Source organism: Rhinoderma darwinii, chromosome 2 (assembly GCF_050947455.1).
Source record: "Rhinoderma darwinii isolate aRhiDar2 chromosome 2, aRhiDar2.hap1, whole genome shotgun sequence".
Classification (NCBI taxonomy): domain Eukaryota; kingdom Metazoa; phylum Chordata; class Amphibia; order Anura; family Rhinodermatidae; genus Rhinoderma; species Rhinoderma darwinii.
This window is the reverse complement of record NC_134688.1, coordinates 290,400,522-290,424,630: the sequence shown is the minus strand read 5'-3', so window position 1 is coordinate 290,424,630 and position 24,109 is coordinate 290,400,522. Positions and strand designations below refer to the sequence as shown.

Here is a 24,109-nt window from a genome sequence, read left to right as displayed (position 1 = left end):
ATCAATGTTAATAGTTGACATACACCCTTAGGGCTCATCCACACGTCGCGGAATTGATGCATTTTTTCCGTAGCAGAATACAGCAGCATAGTGGATGAGATTTAAAAATTCTGCGCCGAAATTGACCTGCGGTGCGTATTTTTCAGACTACAGGCTGTCCATTCCTGCTGCAGAAAGGACTGAATTGTGGGGTTTTTTCAGAGACATCACCATCTCCTTGCATTGTGAAAAATGCCGCAAAATCCGCACCATTTTCTGCCATAAAAACCACAGGAAATGGTGCATTTTTGCCGAAGCAGAAATTCTGCAGCAATTACGTTGTGTGGATAAACCCTAAAGTAGCTCCTACCCAGACAATAATATCGAAGTTATCAATTCAAATCAATAACTGCACTAACAAATGTTTTTTTTTTTTTGTTTTTTTTTTAAAGGTTCATGGAACAGCACCCAGAAATGGATTTCTCCAAAGCCAAATTTAGCTAATCCTTATGGTTCATCAGGCTATCGCTTTTGGCTGTCTGTATGCAAGTAAACTTACAGCACTATTTATTGCCAACAGCAACAATCCATAATCCCAATGCCTGTGCAATATTTCCAGCAATGCATTGGGACTTTTTATGAGGAACACTGTACCAATGTGCTGCATTTACAGGCAACGGTCTAAACAAGTCCTTTTAAAGGGGTTTTCTCATAATGATCATTTATCACCTCTGCACAGAATAGGTGATAAATGTCTGATCTGTGGGAGTCTTACCGCTGGCACCTCCACTGAATGGGGGTCCCTGAGTGGCCTATATGAATGAAGCGGTATTGCGCATGCTCTGCCACCGCTCCATTTACTTTCTATGTGGCTGCTGGAGATAGCGGTTGGACCTCCACTGATCAAACATTTATCACCTATTTTGTAGATAGCTGATAAATGATTATCAGAAAATCTCTAAGAAACCCCAAGTGTAACTGTGTGGGGTGCTGTTGGCCTGTGCTTCTCCATGTAACACCACAGCTCCAAGGATGGAACATGAAGAGGCATGGTTTAAATAAAGAATGTGTATGCATTTCATTATTCTTCGTGTTGAACCACATCATGGGATACAATTGTTCCTTTCACTTTTGTTTGGCCTTTGTACACAGCCCCAATAAGCAATCCTAGGCAGTTTAAGATCTCAAATGTAAAAAAAATAAAAATAAAATAAAAAGCGTTGTGGCACCATTCTATGTAGACGTTTTGTTTGGCTTTAGCGTGGTGAGCTGAGTCACTTGGAAAACATACCAGACTACCATATATACATGACAATAACATTTTAATGTGTGAACTAATTCAGTTACATTTACATATTAACAGGAACATTAACAAATAGAACTTGAGGAAGAAAAAAAAAACGAAACCCTGAACTTTCCCTCACATTTTACAGCAGCATTTCTCAGTTCCAGTCAAGTAACACCCAACTAATCATGTCTTCAGGATTGTACATAGATTTGCCTCATTCAAAGAAATGGCACCGAGGTGCAATACCACACACAGCCACTGGACAAGAGTGGCCATGGTTTTCCTTAGAGTAAGTGAACTTGAAAAAAAAAAAAAGAGCTTGATATTTCAGCCATATCAGAAGTTTTGACCGGTTGAGGGTCTGGCGCTGAGACCCCCACCATCGTTGAAACGAAGGTACATAAAAGTTCTGCTTTGTACCTTCGGCTGTGATCAGCACTACGAGTTAGACAGAAAAAGGGCTCAGATATTCTGTGTGAGCAATCAGAGCCGAAGGTGCAGAGTGCATCTTTCAGTGATGGTGGGGGTCTCAGCCCAGACCCCCACCGATCAAAACCTCTGATATTTCTCTAACATATCAAAAGTACAATACAATTACTCTTTAAAAAAAAAACGCTCTACAGTAATTACAAAAGTTAGGCCACACTATGAATTACTCCCCCATGTTTTGCCAATTGTGATAGTATGGTTTAAAATAACTAGTGTTTTATTTGTCTTAGAAAATTGGTATGTCCCTAACTTATGGATTTGTCAAATAATTCAGCACAGTCTACTGACCAGCATGTAAATAAATACCTGCAAGTCTAACCGGACAAATCTTGTTCATCAGCATGTCCTAATTACATATTTTATACAGTTATCTACATCTGTAGATCATTCACCGCTTCACTTTGTTTTCATGTAACATTTCAGAAATGGAAAGCAACACGAAGCATTGAAGAAATTCCTACAGTTAAAAAAACAAAAACTTGACAGATGGCATTTCTTGGCTCTGATGTTCATTTTAAAGGCTGTGTACGAGTTTAAATTCTTTTATAAAAATTACTTGTGCAACTTTCTAAATTTAATTTAAAAAAACAAACAAAACTACTTTGATACAGCTGCTTTGTATCCTGTATACAGAGCAGCTATATCGTGCGCTGAACCCTGTAGCAGTCAGATCAGCAGCATTGGCTGGTTCAGTGTCAGCGGGTCCTGGGTGTCTCTGACATGCAGGATCCACCTGTAATTGATCACGTCTAAGTTATGACCTTAAATGTGATCAGTAACCACTCGATCCTGTGTTAGAGACATGTTGACACTGAACCGGTTAGTTCTGCTGACCTGACTGATACAGGTTTCAGCGCTAGATACAGCTGCTGTGTATACAAGATACAAACTAGCTGTATCGTAAAAATTAGAACGTTGCACAAAAAATAAATTTTTATTTAAAAAAAACACATCAAGAGGTGTACATAGTATTTAATAGTGTATTTTATGTCAATTTTCTTAAAATATTCGCCTGGCCACAATACACCTTGGTAGCCCATGATCAGCTTGTCTTCTAGGGTTTAGTCCTCCATCAACAGTAAACCTTCAATAGTGGAATGCCTGAAGAATCTGTTTCTGTGTCCGGCAGGGAATCCTCTTTTTGGAAGGTAGATCCTGAAAGAATGTTAAATACATGTTCATGATAACCAGTTGTAAGAATGAGAAAGCTCTCAAAATGTAGAAAAGATGCTAAAATTAGACAGTAGTGACTGACCACCTCACTGATCCACCTTAGTATAATTCAGTTAAAAAAAAAATTTGGTCGTTGACCGTTTCGAAAACTGCAATTCCTGTTGACATTCTGTAAGTGGTGGTGGTGGTGGTGGTTTGATGAATGGAACTGGTCAGATCACCCACCACCAGCCATAGTCTGGCCTTAGAGGTGCACGGCAGCAGAACACCTGCCCACGCAATTCATTTCTTTTGAGGGTTGCAGGGGCTTATTTTTAAAATGGAGCGAAGTACCAGCCTCTAGCTACGAATAATGTTGACATATGTCAGATGAAGCGAAGTACATTAGTGGGTGGTCCCAAATAAAAATATCGGACAAAAGTGGGTCCAGTCTCAAAGTTTGGGAACCAATGGTGTACACCATCAAACATTTCTGTTAACATTCCTATTTTAAAGACCTGCGGGGGATCGCAATAGCATTAACAGCAAACATTTGTGTGAACATGGCTTGAGAAAAAAAGCAGGTGTGATCAGATATTTACTTTACTGTTTTTGTACAAGGTTTTCCTTCCATTCATATAAATGTTTACACGTATCAGTAAATCTGTTCCATACATCTGACTGGCTGTTTCTGCAACAAAATGAACCACTCGTGAACAATCTAAATATGCAACTCCTCTGAACTCCCACAGCGTACTGCTCCCTGCAATACAAGACACAACCTATGGACAAGGGTGGTGCGGTTTCTGGAAAAACATAGACCCTTTTTCGATACAACCGCTTTTAAGCATGGAGGAAGAGGACAACATGTAACTCAAGTTCAATATAAAATCAGTAAAGCAACGTATTTGCAACTTTTATGTAGTGTTGAGCTGGAATGTTGTAAATGGTTTTTGAAAAGAAAGCAGCAGGCTATATTAGCAGCCTTTTGTCATACGCCATCAGAGCTACAAGTGCATATGGGTTAGATCCTCTAGTGCTGAAAGTGTCTTGCAGAGATCTTAGGCCCCATAATCACAGCCCGCACAAAGTATCGGAGCATGGCCTGCAAAATGCAAAAGAACAGACCTGTTCCATAATTTTTGGAACATTTCTACGAAAGGACACCCATTCGTAGCGATACGGAAAGGTGTCTGCGTTCAATGGAAGTGAATGGGTCAGTTTTTACGGTCCCGTGCATGGGGCTTAGGCCTCATGCACACGACCGTAGCCATGTGCACGGTCGTGATTTTCAGGTCAGCCACGAGCTGCCCGCAAATCGGGCTGGGCACATGGCCGCGGCCATTATTTTCAATGAGCCCGAACATGACCGTAATAAGGCTTGCCCGTCCTTTCTACGGTCCGGGCTCCAGGGTCATGCATGGAACGTGGAAACCGCGGTCGTGTGCATGGCACCATGGGAATGAACGGGGCCGCAATTCTCCCATGGATTTTCGGGGGCGTTGCGGCCGCAAAAGCACGTTTGTGTGCATGGGGCCTTAAAAGAGGACGTGGCGTTCTAGCAACTAAATTGAGCCTGATTCAAAGGGAAATGCAGTTAAAATGATCTTTGAGACAATCACATTGGTAAATTCTGTAACTTCAGTCACTAATGATTTCCAGAATGAAAAGGCTCTATATGAACAGCTTAAACCCCATTGCCAAACTCATCAATTTCTGTTACTAAAAATCTAACATTATAAACAGGCTGCTATTTTAATGGCCCTATACTTGTCAGATTTCCAAAAATCTCTAAACAGTGCCAAAGGGGATTGAGCATTTTCTAGTGCCCCCTAAGGCCCCATGCACACTACAGTATTTTTAATCTATCCTGAAATACAGTCCGTAAATACGGATCAGTAGGCATCCCTATTTCATCCGTATATAGGAAGGGTGTCCGTAAATACGGTCCGTATTCCATCCATATATATGGATCCGTACAAAAAGAGGGAGGTTGCAAATGATGTCATCAACATGTTGCCTAGCAACGCTTCCGTAAATACGGACGGTTTACGGATGCACACCTGTAGCCATCTGTATTTACTGAAGCTCCCATAGACTTCTATGGGGAGTCCTTGCCGTAATTACTGACAAGAATAGGACAGGTTCTATCATTTTTTCAGCACGGACACCCATCAGTAAAAATACTGAAAGGTGTCCGTGGCCAATAGAAATGAACGGGTCCGTAATTACGGTCAGTATTTACTGTTCGTAATTACTGATGAAAAATACTGTCGCGTGCATGGGGCCTAAGGCTACAGTCACTCGCGACAGATTTTGTTGCAGGAATTTTCAGAGAAGAGCCGATCAGAAATCCCGATCAGTAAACATCCCGAAAAACCGGAAGCAGAACACCTACAAACGTCTGCCCATTGATTTCAATGGGAAAATGGCGTTCTGTTCCGATGGGGCATTTTTTACGCGGCCGTGAAAAAGAAGTGCACGTCACTTCTGCCGTTTTTCATACTCTAGAAAAACAGCTCCAAAAACAGCCGTAAAAAACGCGAGTTGCTTAAACAACGTCTGAAAATCAGGAGCGGTTTTCCCTTGAAAACAGCACCGTTTTTTTTAGTAAGCGTGTGAACATACCCTAGCTCTCCTGCAGCTTCATTTTAGCAATCTGTGGTGGTCTCAGTGCTCGGACCCCACCAATCACAACTTGACACGTCACTATGACGTGGAAAGTTTTAGGATAGTACAAGTAGACTATAAAAAAAATGTATGCAAAATCTGCACTGTGAACAAGGCCTAATATTGGAAATCAGTGGAGATCGGAGATCAGACTTTACCAATATTATCTTCTCACGTGTTATTATGGCCTTTTAGCAGATCATTTAAACTGGTTTTTCATATTTTCATTGAAGCACTAACATTACAAGACAAACTGCAATATAATTCCACAAAAGGACTCCTCACGGAATGTAAAAATCCAGACCATTATATGACAATCACCTCACCCAGTGTCTCAGATATGTGCCACCTAACCACAAACAAACACCATGTGACGTGTCAATACACAAAACTTAGGATCACCTTTTTTTTTTTTTTTTTCCTAGAGCGTGATCATCATAGAGAACGCACACGAGACATATGCCCGACCATCTCTTTTGGAGAAAAAACAGTGCACAATTTGACTGGGTATCATATAACCAGTGAACACAGTAGAATTGCATATACTTTGAAAAGAGACTTCTGGAAAAGAACAGCCCCGATTACATTATGGTCGGGGCTGTTAAATTACGGTGCATGGCTTGATCAAGATAGACACTCTGTAGTGATACAAATGCACAAAAACATCCATTTTAGGAATGACAACTGGATAGACTTCAACCCCAAGTGGCAGACACATAACTTAAAGTGGTTCTGTCACCACATTATGGCTAAGTTCACACTGAGTTTTTTGACGCGGAAACTGCGCCATAAAGCTCGTCAAAAACGGCCCGAAAATGCCTCCCGTCGATTTCAATGGGAGGCGGGGGCGGTTTTCTCCCGCGAGCAGTAAAACCGGCTAGCGGGAGAAAGAAGCAACATGCCCTATCTTCGGGCGTTTCCGCCCCTGACTTCAATGGGAGGCAGAGAAAGCGTATTTCGGCGTTTTATGGCCGCGGGCGAAAAACACCCCGAAAATCGGAGTGCAGGGAGAGGAAAATCTGCCTCAAACTTCCAAACTGAATTTTGAGGCAGAAATTCTGCCTCCAAAATACTCAGTGTGAACATAGCCTATAAGTGCCCCATCTCCTACATAAGGAGATCGGCGCTATAATGTAGGTGACAGTAATGCTTTTTATTAGAAAAACGATCTATTTTCACAACTTTATTAGCGATTTTAGCTTTATGCTAATGAGTTTCTCAATGGACAACTGGGCGTGTTTTACTATTGACCAAGTGGGCGTTGTACAGGGGAGTGTAGGACGCTGACCAATCAGCGTCATACACTTCTCTCCATTCATTTACACAGCGCATAGGGATCCTTTTAGATCAGTATGTGTCTTATACTAACACATTAACGATACTGAAGTGTTTAGACAGTGAATAGACATTCCACGGGATGTCTATTCACAATCTCTGCACTTCGTTAACGTTTCTGTGGTACTTACAGAGGAGCAAGCAGAATCTCGCGAGATTACGCTGTAGATGACAGGTTACAGCGAGATTACGCTTGCTCTGATGTAACTACCACAGAAACGTTAACAAAGTGCAGAGATTATGAATAAACATCCCGTGGAATGTCTATTCACTGTCTAAACACTTCAGTATCGTTAAAGGGAATGTGTCGCTAGAAAATTATTATTTTTTTTTTAGTTAAAAAATACAGGTTAAACCCTTTTTTTAGTTCTATTTATTTCACAGATTCACAACAAAACTGCAATTTGACCGCACCGTGTGCATAAGAGCTCAGTTTTCTACAATACCTACCAATCTTTAGTAATTAGGTAATGGTGTCTTAAAAGTGCCAGTATGACAACCTTTTTTTTTCTGGAATTGTAAGAAACAGGTCTAAAATATATTATAGGGTTTTACAGTGACTGAACGATTAGGGGACTAAGAGTGACGGGGGGGGGGGAATCCAACATCACTAAGTTGAGAACAAGGACGCCAAGATCCCATTTTCGGCTGGCCAACCAATTTACATAGGGATAAATGGGGACAAAAGGAAAAAGCTGTGCCGTTGTTCTTGGCATTGTGGGGGCTTCCAGAGGTTTTGTTTACAAAAGTGAAATACGTCTTGTATACCCGCAATCGGTCCTCGGGAAAGTTTTTTGTAGTAACAAACTGTCCAGTTTGTTGCTACAACAAACTTTCCCCGCGATCACATGATCGGGACCTGAACCAATCCGGTCCCGATCATGTCTCTGGGACCAGAGGCAGGGGTGAACAGCACGATCTGGGTGTCAGCACTACTCTGGGAGACCTGGATCGCGCTTTTAACACCCACTGTGAATTCACATCGGCACTGCACAGAGCCCAGCAAGCGCCGACGTGAATTTACTGTGGGCGGTCGGGAAACGGTTAATAACGGTGATCATATTCTCTGTAGCCAAACCAAATCGGTTCGGCTGTCAGGGAACAGGCTGCTGGGGACGCCGACATCCCAGCGATTTTCACAGCGCTATGCCGGCTGGAACAGAGATCTGTATATACACGCCCTGGCAGCACGGGGTATGTGCGAAACGGATGTGTATCTACAGATTGTCGGCATGAAAGGGAAAACACGCCTGAGAGTCAGGTATATTATCAAGATGTAGGAGGGATTCTATAGTTTGTAAACCTTTATTGTGCGGGATATTAGTGTAGAGGGCTGATACGTCATCAGAGGGTTGAGCGACCCAAGATCATTAATTAGGTGGGTAGAGCCTCTGAGGTACGAGGGAACTTTCAAGACAAAGGGCTGCAGATATAACTCTATAAAGTGGGATAGATTACTAGTTTGTGAACCTATCCCGGCAATAATAGGACATCCAGGGGGTACAGTGAGAGACTTGTGGATCTAGGGTAAGTGGTACATGAAGGGCATGGAAGGAAATGGAACTTGTTGGAAATTGATTTCTTTTTTGGATAATAATCCATTGGAGAAGGCGGTATCGATGAGAGTTTTGTACCTGATGCAGTAGACCAGTAATGGATTTGTTTTACGTTTTTCGTAGGAGTCATCTGATAATAATCTTGTAGCTTCTTTGATATAATCTGTTCTGTTTTGTAAAACTATGCCACCCCCTTTATCTGCGGAGCGTATAACAAGTGATGTATTTGTTTTGAGGGATTTTATTGCTCTTCTTTCCGATGGGCTCAGGTTATCCTTGGTAAGAAGAGGACTTAAAGAGGCTCTGTCACCAGATTATCAAATCCCTATCTCCTATTGCATGTGATCGGCGCTGCAATGTAGATAACAGCAAAGTTTTGTTTTTAAAACAATCATTTTTGCCCAAGTTATGAGCAATTTTATATTTATGCAAATGAGCTTTTCAATGGACAACTGGGCGTGTTTTCTCGTTTTACCAAATGGCCGTGTATTGTGTTTCTACCAACTGGGCGTTGTGAATAGAAGTGTATGACGCTGACAAATCAGAAATGGCAAAATATCGTGTTTACGGGTGAATCTGTTCAGATCCAAAAAGACCTCAAAACCATCAGGCGATACAGTGGGACAAAAGGAGAGACCTTTGGCTAATGGGTTATTTTAATTTTGGTTAAGTACATGGTTAGATAGGTTGAAGATTTTTACTGTTTGGGTTTGTGTTTTTTGGCTTTTACTGCAGATTCCGTTATGTTTGGTTCTGCCTCCTCTACAGACCCTATATCTGCTCCTAATTTTCTTTTCGTTATGACTCTGAACTATGGGAAAGAAGGATATTATGGTTAAGAGATTTTGGCTTGGAAGGGCAGGAAGGTGTGTGTCTATCGAGTGGGAGGAGGGGGTCATAGGGGGTATTAAACGATGGGAGATGAGGGTCACTGGGGGCATGGTTAGTTGAGAGGGAAGGCCTAAAAAAAAATAGATGGTGGTGAAGGTGTTGTCTGTATGAAGTAGTAGTCCATTAGTACAAGAGAGATCAGCCGATAAGGGTGGTATACTGGGGGAGTTGGAAAGGATGAGATTTGATAATGATGAATCAGGAATGGAAAGTTCGAGGAGTGCGGCCGGGATAGGTTGGGAGGTGGATGTTTCAATGGAGTCATTGAAAAGGGGAGAGGATGGATGTTGGGAATGGGAGAGGAGATTGAGAGATTTGAGGTGGTGATTTAATTCAGATGGTTTAAATGCATTGAAGGGTATAGAGCCGAGAGGGTGGAAATTGGCTGTAATGGGGGTTAATTGTGAAAGGTTGGGGGTAGGCGAGTGGTGATTGGAGACCGTATCCAGAGGGATAACAGGCATGCTGGCTTAAATAAGTGGTTTTTATTTTTAAATGCCATGTTTTTGTGGGCTGTTAGGTGTTTATGGATGGAGGAGGAGGGGGGGGGGGTCCTCCTTTAGGATTCTTGTAATGAGAACCAAAGAGTTTAGAAAGGAAGGGCTTGTTGGGGGGGATTTAAGGACAGACTTCCATGGGGGGGCTGATTTATTAGAATCTAGGGTCCAATCTCCAGTTCTATTAGTTAGATAACCTGATCTGTCTCTATGAAGTTTGTTTGCTTTTTTTGGTGAGGTCATATTCAAAATTTGTAATACGATTTTTGGTGGATGTTTCCAATCGTATGAAATCAGGATATTCATGAAATAGAATTAGATCATCTCTTATAGTATAAATTTCTATGGAAGAGTTAGCACAAAGATCCTTTCTTTTATCAAGAAGTCTTTTCAGAAAACCCGATGCACACTCATCCACAAAGTATCAGAGGTGACCTCTGACCTGCCGCTTTTGGCGGTTTTTCTCTTTTTTTCCCCTTTCCTTCCCTCACTATTTAAAGTGCCTCCTCACAATGTAATGTACATGGCCTGATGAAGACGGTGGTCCAGCGTCGAAACGCGTAGCCTGGCAGGGCTGCCGATTTGCTACAAACCACTAAGATGCAGCGATCGCTTTAGATCGATGCATCTAATGGGTTAATGGCAGGAATCGGAGCTAGCTCCGGTTTCTGCCGTTACAGCAGGGTGTTCGCTGTAACATACAGCGGGCACCCACTGCTGATGACGCCGGCTTAGCTTCTGAGCCGGCGCCACCTTGCCAATAATACCGGAAGCCTTTTAGGCCCCACCTCCGAGCGGGACATAGGAGGCTTCCATTGCTAGCAGACCAGGAGGCTAGTATTAGGCCTCCGGTTGCCATTGCAACCACCGGCAGCCCTGCGATCACGTTGCTTGGGTGCCGGTGGCTAAAAACCCCTCACATGCTGCAATCTCTATTGAACTAGGATAGGCGTTACATCAGGGTGCCAGCTGTAACATAGCTGGCACATGGCGGTGATTGTGCGGGCTCAGCTCCTGAGCCTGCACTATCACCGTAACGTTATAGTACTGCGCTTTGCGGGAAGCCCTGCCCGACAGCGCCGTATATATACGGCGGATGTCAGGAAGGGGTTAAAGATAATTGAGCAGAGGGAGAAAAAAAACCCAACTGCTTAAAAGTGCTTATTTTCTTTGTTTAGCAATTCTAGCAGCCACAAGACAAGGAAAATAGTCATTCTATTAAAGAGTATACACTATTTATATACCTGGTGCGCTATATCTCCTCATGTTTCGTGCTATGAGATCCGCAGTCGTCTCTTGTGAAATCTTTACATCCAGATCTGCAGAAAGAATAAAAATTTACAACAGACAAAAACAATAAAGATAAAACAGGTGTTAATGAGATGAGAAAATGGCCATAAACCATAAAGGCGGCCATACCTGTAGCCATTTTTCACCGTTCAGTGCGGGAATAAATGTTTGACCTGGGACTACAGAGTCAAATTGCTCTGGAGCGAATACGTGAGGAGTGGGACCATTCTAAAGAGTATACTATATGGACTGCCAGTGTACATTACATGACGCACGACTGCAGGCCTTCAGAGGGGCAAAATCAGTGGGTTATGGAATTTTTAATTACTCCAAACTGGTAAGTGGCATCATTTCAAACATTTATGCGGTAAAAAGGAAGTTGGTAAAAAAAACAAACTTTAAATCAAAGAGCTGTCAAAAAAATACATATGTCCATCAAGTTAACCAACGCAAATCATTACATCTGTTGCCAGTTCAGGGTATACTCACAAATACTGTTTGGATGCATGATGCTTGATGCTACCTGCCAATGTTACATTGTAGCAAACAAGATTTTAAAAAAACAAAACCCCTGCTCTGACAAGTCAGCTGGAAACCGCAGCTTTCAGGTCGGTTTTAAACTGCAGCATGCCCAGTCTTTCATATTTGTAATGTGATTTTTCTCATTGACCATGGAAACCGCAGTAAAGGAAAACCACAACTAAGGCGGAATTCACACAACAGGGTTTCCCGGCCGGGTGACGGCGGTCATAAATCGGCTGTCACCCGGCTGCATTAGGAACAATAGACCCCTAATGGGGCTATTCACACGACCGATTTTTTGACGGGCCGGGACAACCGGCCATCAAAAAACGGGACATGCCCTATTTTCGGCCGGGTATCCAGCCGCCCGGCTCCCATAGAAGTATATGGGGCCAGGTAATACGGCCATCACCGGAATGTGTCCAGAGTGATCGCCGGGTCTACCGTCGCTCGCGCACTCTCCTCCTCCTCACAGCGCAGAGTGCATGTGAGGAGGAGGAGGAGGAGGGTCTTTTTTTGCTCCCTGTAGGAGTCGGAATCCCCAATCCCCGGCCGGAGATTGGGGATTCCGCTACAGGAGAAGTGCGTGACTACACTGTACATATATGGACACAGCGAAGTCACTCACTTCTGCAGCGGAATCCCTGACTCTATGGCCGGGGATTCCGCTACAGGAGAAGTGAGTGACTACACTGTCCATATATGGACACAGCGATGTCACTCAATTCTGCAGCGGAATCCCCAACGCTATGGCCGGGGATTCCGCTACAGGAGAAGCGAGTGACTACACACTGTCCATATATGGACACAGTGACGTCACTCACTTCTGAAGCGGAATTCCCGACCTGTGGCAGGGAATTCATCTCCAGGAGAAGTCAGTGACTACACTGTCCATATATGGACATTGAAGTCAGTGACTTCTCCTGGAATGTGGGGGGGGGGGATGGGTGCAACCTACAGGGGGCTGTGTGTCATCACCTACAGGGGACTTGGTGGCAACCCCTACAGGGGACTTGGTGGCAACCCCTACAGGGGGCTGGGTGGCATCACCTACAGGGGGCTGGGTGGCATCACCTACAGGGGGCAGGGTGGCATTACCTACAGAGTGTGTGGCAACAAATTTAAATGAAATTCATCCGATTTTAAAACGGACAGGGAAAAAAACGGATGCAAATCGGTCGGTAAAAACGGCAACACGGCCCGGATGCAAACCGTCCGGGAAAATCGGCCGATTTTCCCGGCCGACACTCGGACCCGGTCGTGTGAATGAGGCCTTAGGATGTATTCTTCTGACAGTTACCTATGGCATGTCAGCAGAACAATTTGGCCTGTATTTTCACCTTTAAATCGTAAGGGCACTAGCCTTATTTAAACCCGCTGCTAATTTGGCAAAAAAAAACAAAAAACATTCACATATTAAATGGATCATTCTATCCTCTACACACTGAAAGACACATCCCACCCTTGTCCCAATGATCCGTACCATCCTGACTGGTCAGTCCAGATTCTTGCATGCTTTCATTTCCACTGTCTGGGGTCTTTCCACCATTCTGGCTGTTAGGCTGTTGCCCACCACCTCCTTTTTCTACGCTGCGGTTGGCGTGCCCACGTTTCCTTTCTTTACGGGTGCTAATGCGTATAATACCCCGCACTAGCCGGCACTCTGCATCTTGCTCTTCTAGTTGGTAGTCCTGGGTTAGGCTACTGATTAATTCTGTAATTTTGCTGCTTTTTTCCAAGAAAACAGTCTCAGAGGTGCATCTTGCTAGTTCATCAATCTGATGGAGGCTAAACAGTTCTGTTAGCTTGTGCCAGATAAGTTCATCAATCTCTGCACTGGACATGGAGCCACTCAACCGGGGCAACTCTGGATCCGACTCCCGTAAGGAGTAGTAGTCCTTGGTAGAACTGCGAGACACTGGTGGTTGCAGTGGAGCAGGGGGCTCTTTAATGGGTTCCATGTCTATGGCACCAGTCTGCCTATTATACACAGGTACACCCATTAATTTAAGATCTGGGTAACTAAAACTATTACCAAGGCCTGGTTTCTTGCCTCTATCAGCAACGTGGGTGGGACGGGGGCTGCTGGCAGGATGACCATTCACAGGTGGTCCAGCTAAGTTCTCTACAGGACAGGGAAGGTATATGTCAGGATCGTTCTTTGGGCAGCAACTGCAGGACACAACATAGCACAGTACAGCTTTGTAAGTAGCCCAGGCCCGGTAGAGTGTAGGACAACATGGCGGCTCCTCTGGTGGGGTCTCAGCGGACCCGGAAATGAAAGTTATGTCTTCTGGAGGACTTCTACGCCGGGAACTTGGTTGAGCTGATGTCTCTTGTGGGGAGTTGTGACGTGGAGAAGGAAGATGGACAGGGGGGGATACCCGGCCGTGAGAAACAGCCACAGGGTGGGGTCGGGGCATTGCTTCATGAACAAGTCCTAAGGAAAGACCAAAGCAATATAAATCAGCAATACAGTCTCAAACAAAATGCTTTCACAAGCCATATGTTTTCAGAAGAGCTTATGCCAGCTTGATACATCTGGAAATGCTCCCATCACCACAGTAAAAACTGGATACCACGTGGTATTTTTTTTTTGCGGTGCCCGACTGTAATGGAAATCAACAGCCTGCGCTTTCCTATATAGTAATAAGAAAAAGGTATACCAACCCGGGAAATACAAAAAGAACAGTCTTTTGGCATGTATGGGGTCTATGGACACGTTTGGTGAACGTACCAGGAGAAGTTCCTGGCACACACACGAAATGTACTCTGAAAAATCAGCGCAAATAGACAGTTTCCTACAATGGTGATGGTGGAAATGAAGAAAACTTCAACGAAAAGAAAAAACACCAAGAAAAAGTACAGGTGGAGACCCAAAAACTGCAGTACTCTGCCGCACCTTGTCAATGGAAACCCGGAACCTCGGTACCAGGCATATGCCCTGTGTGGACCTGGCTACTACAACTCTCATCAGGTTTCTCTACTACTCCATCTTGTGCCTGTGCCACTTACCTAGTCTAAAGTTTCCAATTGTGGTCACTGGTTTCACCAATCTGTCCCCCAGCTCTTTAGCCCTTCCCTAGCTCACCCATTGTTTATGCCCCAAGCTGATCCGACCGATCTCCAAAATGTCTGCCTATGTTAACTTGTCGTTAACTCCTCTGTCCGATCTCCTTAATCAGATGAGGAACTCCCCCCTAAGTATCAGTCTCCGTGGAGTATTGTCTTGGTAGTACCCACCTCTCCTGCTCCTCACCACCCCCTTCCTTCTCACTAGTTTTCTGCTCCGATCGCTTCCCGCGTACGCGCTCCTCCCGTCCATGTTCTCCGCACTGCTCAGTATCATACAACCACTATACTTACATTGATTAACTTCGCAAAGAGTCAGGGGGTCGGTTCCGGTATTTTCCGTGTTCCCCGCAGCCGCCAGCTTCCGTTTCCGGTCACCACTGCCTCTACCTGTCGGCCAGGTGAGCGTCCCAGCCACACCCCTACCTGCGTGCCTACGTCATGCTTCCTCAATGCTCGTACGCCCCCTTCCGCTCCTATACAGCGTTCAAAAGCCAATAAAACACGCCCAAGTCACTTGTCTGCTGTAGCGACGTCTAATAACCGAGTAGATACAAATGGCAGCGCTTAGTGCGGCCATAGAGAACCTGGAAACGATCCTTTTAGTCAGGTGACTTCACTGCACACTTTGAGGTACTATAAGACGCAGCATGCTCTATATACACTTCGTTTTCTCAGGATCTGTAACTATGGTAGTCTCCTAGAAAAATGGTCGCTCGGTACACCTGTATGTACTGAGAGTTACATTTTTAGGAAACACTGGCGCAGTGCGACCTCTAGCGGTTGGATGTGCCATTACATCCCCCGCCCCTTTTAATCGGCCGGTGACGTCACATGTTGCTAATAGAGCTCTGCAGAGCAGCAGATGTTCAGAGGAGAAGGAAGATGGGGAATGAGATGCTCTGTGCATAATAATGTGTGAATAACGACATACAGACTCCAGTCACAAAGACTGCGACTGGCAAACGGGCCTCAAGAAGATAAAAGCCTGCAAGCAATCGTCAGCAGTACGTGAGTGAGTGCATCGTGCCAGCATCCACAGGGGATTCCAGCAGCGTTGCTCCGGGCATCCTTCACTGGTGAGAGAGCTGTCAGTAGGGTATGGTTCTGGGACTATGAAGCTCGCACACTAAGACCTTGGGGTGATCATCAGGACTGAAACGTCCCACATTTATTTCCCCTGCTCTTCTCTTACTTGCCTTTCCACACTAGTTTGTGGCAATGCCTTTAGTGCAGGGCAGTGCTTTGTGGAGTCTGCAGAGAGTCTTCCACCATCCAAGGTCTTCCAAAGAGCCTCAGACCAAAGAAGCCAAAGCTGTGCCTTCTCAAGCCCCTTCCTTCTGGAAGTCATCTAGTGGTCCCAGCGTTTTCATTCGAAGACTTTCCTCTGCACCTTGTACTTCCCCCAAACGTTCCGCTTCTGCCCCCCAAGGGATCCCTGACCTACCTTTAAAGCCTTCTGCTAACACAAGCCGTGATCCTTCCCCTAAACCTGTGTGTTCAAGGAGAGAGGACTACACTCCCGATAAGAGCATCAGTAAGTCTGTGTCCGTTCCCCATACATTTACTTTAACGCCTAATACCCTTCAGCTACATGAGAGCAATAAGGAGACCCTCCATGATGTCCTTCCTAGCAGTACACTTGCTTCTTCACAGACTGCTATTTCCCTTTCTCACTTTTCTCCCAATGCTTTCACCTCCGATACACCTGCGCCAAAAGCATCTGGTGGTGAACCCCTTATGAACCCGGTAGATGCTTTACCAGCTCTATCTCATGTGCAAGCGGGTTTTGACATAAAAACATTATCTCCAAAATTGACCTCCCCACAACTAATCGGGGAGAACCATTCTGTTAATCCAACATCTGATGATAATCCCTGTGATACTGTGATCATTTCATCACCTCCCAACTCATCATGTTCTCCCTTAAAAATGAATGAATCTCAAACCCCCCCCTGTAAGCGTTCTTCGCGCAGCTCTTCGCACAACTCATCACCTTCTCAGTCTCCCCGTAGATCTCCCTCATCCCGAAGAGCCTCTACCCAAGGTGAACAGCTTCCAGTTACCCCAAGTCCACCATGGTCAGAACTTATAGCGGCTCGGCGCAGGTTACTGGCTGTAGAAGGTCACAGGAGCGCACTTTATACTTTGGAGATGCGGGTTCAACAGTTGCATTGCGTATTCCTACAAGCTGAGCTACGAGTGGCAAGACAGAGAGAAGGTTTGTCAAGATTGGTGGAGGCTGCTGGTCGGGCAGAGGTACAGGCTGCTGTTCATGGGCAAAGAATTAGAAGAGCCCTTCGGCGCCAAAAACCACGACTTCTAGCCTGTGCCCTGTGTGTTCCATGGCCTAGTAAACAGGAGCGACGTGGTGGACCGCATCCTAGACATCCACGTTGTGCACTATTTCAGGGTAGAAGTCAAGTGCTTAGAGCATGTGTTGGTGGAGATGAATTGGGGGTGAGGGATTAAGAAGGATATTTCACAAATACCATTAGAAAATATTCTTGACTTCTACTGGTGCATCTCATATCACTGTTTTCTCTTACCGTAGCCTAAATGCCATAAAGATGACTTCTTGGAACCGTCCTTGTATGAATGGTTGTCCATTCCAATGTTATTTCTCTGTTCCAGTTCTTGTTATAGACCTTCTGCATTCTTTTAAGGAACTCTGGATTAGTCGGCTAATTTATAGCTCCGCTTCTTTACTCAGAATTATTTGCGCGGTTCCTCAGATCACCAGTGAAGTGGTCACTTGGCGCACTATATGTTTCATCAGTAGAAAAACCCTACTCTGGGTATTTGCATGTAAATTTTTTGAAAAATACTTTGTTGATGTCCCCCGTATGTCATTAACAGAACAGTCTGACCATTGTGAAAGGTAATATAGGGCATTATTGTTAGACAGCTTAAAGCTTTACAACCCTCAAAGCCTAAGAGTGGATTCACACGCGGCAAATTTGTTGCAAAATCTTCTGCCGCTATCCCGTTTATCTGAAGCGGTTTTGCGGCACAAAATCTGCTATATGTAATAATACCCTAAAAAAAAAAAGTTTTAAAGTTAACCTGTCTAGGTTTGGAGCCACTAAACCACTAGCATACCAGTATCCAGCTGGGGTTTCGTGTTCCAAACCTGCCTACCTCAAAAGTGGATGTTTAGGGAACAGTAACTTACAACTTATTGAGTGGCATGCGCATATCAAGCGGAGGACAGTACATGAAGCCAGATTCCTTGCCCGGACTCCTTTTGTGTAAGTTGTCATTTTTAGTTTTCACTATTCCCTAAATGTCTGTTTTTGAGGTAGACCTGTTTAGAACACTAACCCCCAGCTCCATAATGGTTTAGTGGTTCCATACCTACTGACAGCTTCCCTTTAACACCACGTAACCTCAATATCACACTGCCTATATCCTGCTCACGAGGATCCTGGAAACAAAGATATAAGATGTTTGTCAGGATCCTAACACTGGAGGGGAATGCTTTAGCCATCTTTTTAGCAATCTCGTGACATGGGGGAAAGAGCTAGTCATTGTCTTTACCTTATTAAATAGAGGGAAACCTTGATATACTGTATTAAGCTCAATGCATAAACCGTTTTTTGTTTTTTTAATTCCCTGTATCATGCACACTGTTCCCCCGTGTGAGCTCCCTGCTTATCGACTCTGTATATCCGCTTCCAGGACGCCTGTGAGAATTATATGGGGGATGTAATGTCATTACGCTGATGTAAACTGCAGTCGAACCTGAATCTTCATGGCAAGGTCAAGCTATGATGCAGTTTATTAAAATATTATAAGACATGAGAAACTCCTCTATAGACAATGACATTAAAAAAAAAAAAAAACAATTATATTAGCAGTTACACTTACTAGCAGCTACGCAAGCAACAACAAATGTGGAAAGAAGTCATCATCTGCATTTCAGGCTTTATTGATCGCTCTATATATTTAGTAAACTTGAGATTCTATATATTACACTAGTATATATTTATACTTTCTTACCTAGCTACTATGATAAATAATATATGCAGAGAGGTTTCATGTCACATTATTTTGTGATACTAGAATAAATATAAGAATACGATATGTCAACTTTATCCTATTCAGAATGTTTAATATTTTCAATACCCGTTTAGGTATCGGAATAGTCAGATATTAGAAACGTGTTATATTTATATGGTGGAAATCTTACTCTGGCACAATGCATCTGAATGTATTTCCAATTGCAAATATTCCCTGATCTATGGCCAAATAATGTAGAAATCTGGAGCCCACATGTCCTATCTAGTAGCCGAGAGAAGATTATTGACCAACATAAAATGGACTGCAGAAAGTTGGTTACAAGGCTTCTGGGATTTCCTCAGCTCTTTGTTAAGCACTTTAAAGAGCAAGGACTTCTGAAGGATGTGTAAGCTGTATACTTTGCACAAGTGAGCTTTATTTTGTGTACACACTCGCAATGGTTTGACTTTTTCTCTTGTCTGTTAATAAAACATGCCTGACCGAATCGGTTGAACACCCATGCATTTCAGGGTTATATAAGCACCTAATGTAGTTTGAATGTTTGAGTATTCATTGCATGACAATGATATGCTTAGAATGAATTATCGATTGGCAGCCATCTTACATTACTTATTGTACTTACTAGCTTATGATCATACATGGGAAAGCTGGCATTAAAAAGAACCGTTCAAGTTTCCTTAGAATAGATAGAGGCTGTCACCACTTTATAAGTGGCCTATCTTGTACATGATGTGATCGGCGCTGTAATGTAGATAACAGCAGTGTTTTTTATTTAGAAAAACGATCAATTTTGACGGAGTTATGACCTATTTTAGCTTTATGCTAATGACTTTCTTAATAGACAACTGGGCATGTTTTTACTTTTTGACCAAGTGGGCGTTGTGGAGAGAAGTGTATGACGCTGACCACTCAGCGTCATACACTTCTCTCCATTCGTTAATTCAGCACATCGTGATCTCGTGAGATTACGCTTGCTGTGCTGTAAGTCACACACAAACGTTGCCAAAGTATCAGAATTCTGAATAGACCTCACGGCCCGGCTGGAGGTGATGTCTATTCACTGTCAGGACACTTCAGTAACCATACCTCCCTGTCCCGGATCCGGCGGGACAGCCCGGTTTCTCACCGCTGTCCCGGGCGGTCTGTAAATGTCCCGCTGGGAGCTGCATCAGAACAGCTGATCGCTGCTGACTGCAGCAGCGATCAGAAGAAGACCGGAGTTTTGCGGCGGTGTTCTCACGGGGATCGATGCCGGCCCGTGAGTGGACCAGTCCAGTCACTTGACCTGTCACCTGACCTATCATCTGACCTCACCGGTCAGGTGACTGGACTGGTTCACTCCCGGGCCGGCATCAACACCAGTGAGAACGCCGCTGCAAGACTCCTGCCTTCTCACGGTGAGTGACGTCAAAGCAGAGCGGAGAGTGGCAGCAGTAGGGCCGGCTAAGCCCTTATTCACACGACAGGGTTTCCCGGCCGTGTGACGGCCGTTCATAAAACGGCTGTCACACGGCTTCAGTAGGAACAATAGACCCCTAATGGGGCTATTCACATGACCGATATTTTGACGGCCCGGAAAACGTGGCCGTCAAAAAATGGGACGTGCCCTATTTTCGGCCGTTTGCCCGGCTCCCATAGAAGTCTATGGGGCCGGGTAGTACACGGCCATCACCGGAATGTGTCCTGAGTGACGGCCGTGTCTTCCGTCGCTCGCGCTCTCTCTCCTACTCACAGTGCAGACTGCATGTGAGGAAGAGGAGGGTCTTTTTTTGCTCCCTGTAGGAGTCTGAATCCCCAATCCCCGGCCGGGGGGCTGTGTGCGGAGCTATCTACAGGGGGGCGGTGTCTGGCGCTATCTACAGGGGGGCTGTGTGTGTCACTATGTACAGCGGGGCTGTGTGTGGAGCAATCTACAGGGGGCTCTGGTGGATGATTTTTCCATTGACCGGTAGCAGAGTTACACAACTGGAAAAAAATAATCCCCATCATGTAACTGCTACCTGTCAATTGAAAAGTCATTCACCACAGGGTCTCCCTCTTGACTTTCATTGTTCTCAGCCTTTTGGTTTGTCCTGCAGCTGCTGCCGTGATGAGTAAATGTTATACCCAAGATAGGAAAAGTAACATAAAGACGACCTAACCGGACCAATAATATCTGTGATATCCAGACAGTCTAGAGATCTGCAGTGAGAATGTATGCGTGTTATTTGCAGAAGGATCTGGCCGTGATTTGATGTGTTTATGCGGGATATTGGGCGTGGTTAGGGGGCGTGGCTTAAAATGTCCCTCTTTTCCGAATTCAAAAGTTGGGAGGTATGCAGTAACAGTGTGTGTGTGTGTGTGACTGCACATAATGATCTAGCAAGATCACTATGTGCCGAGTACATGAATGGAGAGAAGTGTATGACGCTGATTGGTCACTTCTGATTGGGCAGCGTCATACACTCCTCTGTACAATGCCCACTTGGTCAAAGTAAAAACACGCCTAGTTGGTCATTAAGAAAGTCATTAGCATAAATCTAAAATAGGTCATAACTTGGTCAAAATTGATCGTTTTTCTAAATAAAAACACTGCTGTAATCTACATTACAGCGCCGATCACATTATGTACAATATAGGCCACTTATAATGTGGTGACAGAGCCTCTTTTAGGTGAAATAGAACATTTGTACAGAGGGCAGTTCGTTTTTGTGGTTATGCCACCCTACTCCCCTCTGATCTGGTATAGCTAGGGGATCAGTTTCTGATAAAACATTATCTGCACAATGAACAGTTCTCGACTTAACGACCTAAAGAAGCATGAATGAAACCAAAGAAACCATTCTCAACATGATCAGTAACACTGTATTTAAGGAACACTATGCTCATGGATACCGTTCAGTTCTACCAGTTTAGAGGAGCAAGATAGTAACTAAGGAAATTTTTTTTTTTTTTTTTTTTTTTTTTTTAATAAAGTGAAGCTTCAGTTTTGAAGAGGAAATTGCATACGTAGTAGTCCCTTATCTTGGTGATATTATTGGAATTGCTCCTTTTTACAATGTAGGTATCATTTTCACCTACATAGAATTTTTTGCTTTTAGGCTATTGGACTTCAGGACTTGTCCGCACAATAGAGGTGCCTGTGTTCTGACCATGCGCTGCAGATCGGCTGAAATTATCCAGTTGTCAATATTTGTACATTTCATGAAAGTTTGGTAGATTATGTTCACATTCAGCAGAGTTGTTGCAAACATTTTCTGAAAATCCCTTCCATACCTCTGAAAGGGGATGTTTTTGCATCATGTGCATGGATATCTGCGTTCACATGAATGGGACAGTCGCGGAAACTTCTGCAGCAAATCCCTGTGTGTACGTACCCTTAGGCTATGTTCACACAGAGTTTTTTGCAGGCAGAAAATTCTGCCTCAAAATTCCGGCAGGAATTTTGAGGCAGATTTTGATCTGCCTGCACGCCGTTTGCGGCAATTTTTGCCCACAGCCATTGAGCACCACGGGCAAAAAACACTGCGAAATATGCTTTCTCTTCCTCCCATTGATGTCCGTGGGAGGTCAGAGACATAAATGTCCGAAGATAGGGAATGTCCCTTCTTTTTCCCGCGAGATGGTTTTTCCGCTCGTGGGAAAAAAATGCCTTTGCCTCACATTGAAATCAATGTGAGGCATTTTTGGCCGTTTTTTGGCACATTTTCCGACGCGGTTTCCTCGTCAAAAAACTCTGTGTGAACTGGCCCTTAAAGGGAGTCTGTCACCAGACATTTCCAGAATGTCAAAGCAGCAGCACAGTAATATAGCGTAGCCTCCCCTGAATCAAAACACTTTTTAAATTTTTCAGCTGAGTGGCTCCGTTGCAGCCATAATAACTTTATTCCTTATATGCAAATGAGGTATTTGGAGCAACGAGGGCGTTACCGTTGCTCAAAACAGCTCTACCCTTTATGCCCAGTCCGACCCTCCCTCCCTTCTTTGATGGACAGGGCCAGGTAGTGTAAAAGCCATGATCACGCCTGACCCCGTATTCTCCTGAATGTGCCATCGCCTCTGCTTCCAAATCTGCGCATGCGTAGTACATCCCTGAAGTTTCACCGGTTTACTTGGCGGTACTGCGCATGCATGGATTACGTCACACTACACCCGCGTTGATTTTGAACCAGAGGTGCGGGCGTACTCAGAAAAATACGGGGTCAGGCGTGATCACGACTTTTACACTACCTGGCCCTGTCCATCAAAGAAGGGAGGGAGGGTCGGACTGGGCATAGAAGGTAGAGCTGTTTGGAGCAACGGTAACGCCCTCATTACTCTAAATACCTCATTTGCATATAAGGAATAAAGTTATTATGGCTGCAACGGAGCCACTCCGCTGACAATTTTAAAAAGTGTTTGATTCAGGGGAGGCTACGCTTTATTACTGTGCTGCTGGTTTGACATTCTGGAAATTTCTGGTGACAGACTCCCTTTAAATGGCAGTTAAACTTTTTTTTTTTTTTTAAATCCTATGTATGTGTAGAGATAGATAGAAAGATAATCTCTACACACATAGTGACATCTCCCCAGAAGACTTAGGCCTCATGCACACGACCGTGTTTTTGCGGCCGCAATTCCCCCGAAAATCCACGGGAGAATTGCGGCCCCATTCTTCTCTATGGGGCCGTGCACACGACCGTAGTTTTTGCGGTCCGTGCACGGCCCGGGAGCCCGGACCGCAGAAAGAACGGACATGTCTTATTACGGCCCGGTTCTGCGGTCCGGGCTCATTGAAAACAATGACTGCGGCCATGTGCATGTCCCACGATTTGCGGGCGGCCTGCGGCTGACAGTCCGCTGACAGTCCGCAGCCGGCCGCCCCGAAAATCACGGTCGTGTGCATGAGGCCCAACTGTTTGAGAGGACCCCCCACATAAAGATTAGATGTTTCTGTGACTGATTTCTAATTGCATTATATTCTGTTTTTTAAAGATGGCCACGGTAGATAAGACTGGACCTCGTTAAAAAAGACCACCTCTTATTCTGACTGGTGGCCACCTTTTTGAACAGGTTTTTTTTTCCGGGACCCCTTTGTATAGACGGCATTCGTCACTGACTTGACTCTTCTCTACTCTACTGTGTCCCATAAAAGGATTTGCAGCGGGGAACTCACGGCCTGGACAGGAGGGAGCCAGGGGAACGGGGAGATCTGCCAGCTTTGAATCGCTTCTCTTGCTTCCTCCTTTCTAGTGCTGATGCATGACAATACTTCCAAGAGGCAGGGAATTAATAAAAAATAATAATTACATAATATATTACTGTATGCTAAATGCAAACTGTGTCATTGATGACGTGATTTGGGGGTTTTCATAATTTTCTTTGTT

General features: G+C 44.4%; 2 protein-coding genes across 3 annotated transcripts in view; one reads left to right on the top strand and one right to left on the bottom strand.

Moving 5' to 3' along the window:
- Positions 1-1,210, top strand: part of NUDC (nuclear distribution C, dynein complex regulator) — a 33,814-nt gene extending 32,604 nt beyond the window's left edge. The window contains exon 9 of the mRNA XM_075853451.1: positions 432-1,210. Coding sequence (XP_075709566.1) covers positions 432-483 — 52 coding nt within the window. The 3' untranslated portion in view covers positions 484-1,210. The remainder of the gene's footprint in view (positions 1-431) is intronic.
- Positions 1,211-1,284: 74 nt separating this feature from the next.
- KDF1 (keratinocyte differentiation factor 1) lies at positions 1,285-15,482 on the bottom strand. Of its 2 annotated transcripts, none has more exons than XM_075853449.1 (4): positions 15,036-15,482; positions 13,153-14,109; positions 11,102-11,176; positions 1,285-2,911 (listed from the first exon to the last, which is right to left on the bottom strand). In XM_075853449.1, exons 2-4 carry the CDS (start codon positions 14,090-14,092, stop codon positions 2,829-2,831), a joined length of 1,098 nt encoding a protein of 365 aa, XP_075709564.1. In that variant the 5' UTR covers positions 14,093-14,109; positions 15,036-15,482; the 3' UTR covers positions 1,285-2,828. The 2 variants fall into 2 exon arrangements, with proteins under 2 accessions (XP_075709564.1, XP_075709563.1); XM_075853448.1 differs by lacking the exon at positions 15,036-15,482 and adding an exon at positions 14,913-15,021.
- Between the last annotated feature and the right edge of the window lie 8,627 nt (positions 15,483-24,109).

Bases quoted from the DNA above. Each gene is read 5' to 3' on its own strand.
- KDF1 (XM_075853448.1), bottom strand. From the start codon at position 15,018: ATGATACTGAGCAGTGCGGAGAACATGGACGGGAGGAGCGCGTACGCG. The intron at 14,110-14,912 runs GTGGGTACTACC...GTCTTTCCTTAG, and splicing joins GGTGGTGAGGAGCAGGAGAG to GACTTGTTCATGAAGCAATG. The intron at 11,177-13,152 runs GTACGGATCATT...TTCTTTCTGCAG, and splicing joins TGGACTGACCAGTCAGGATG to ATCTGGATGTAAAGATTTCA.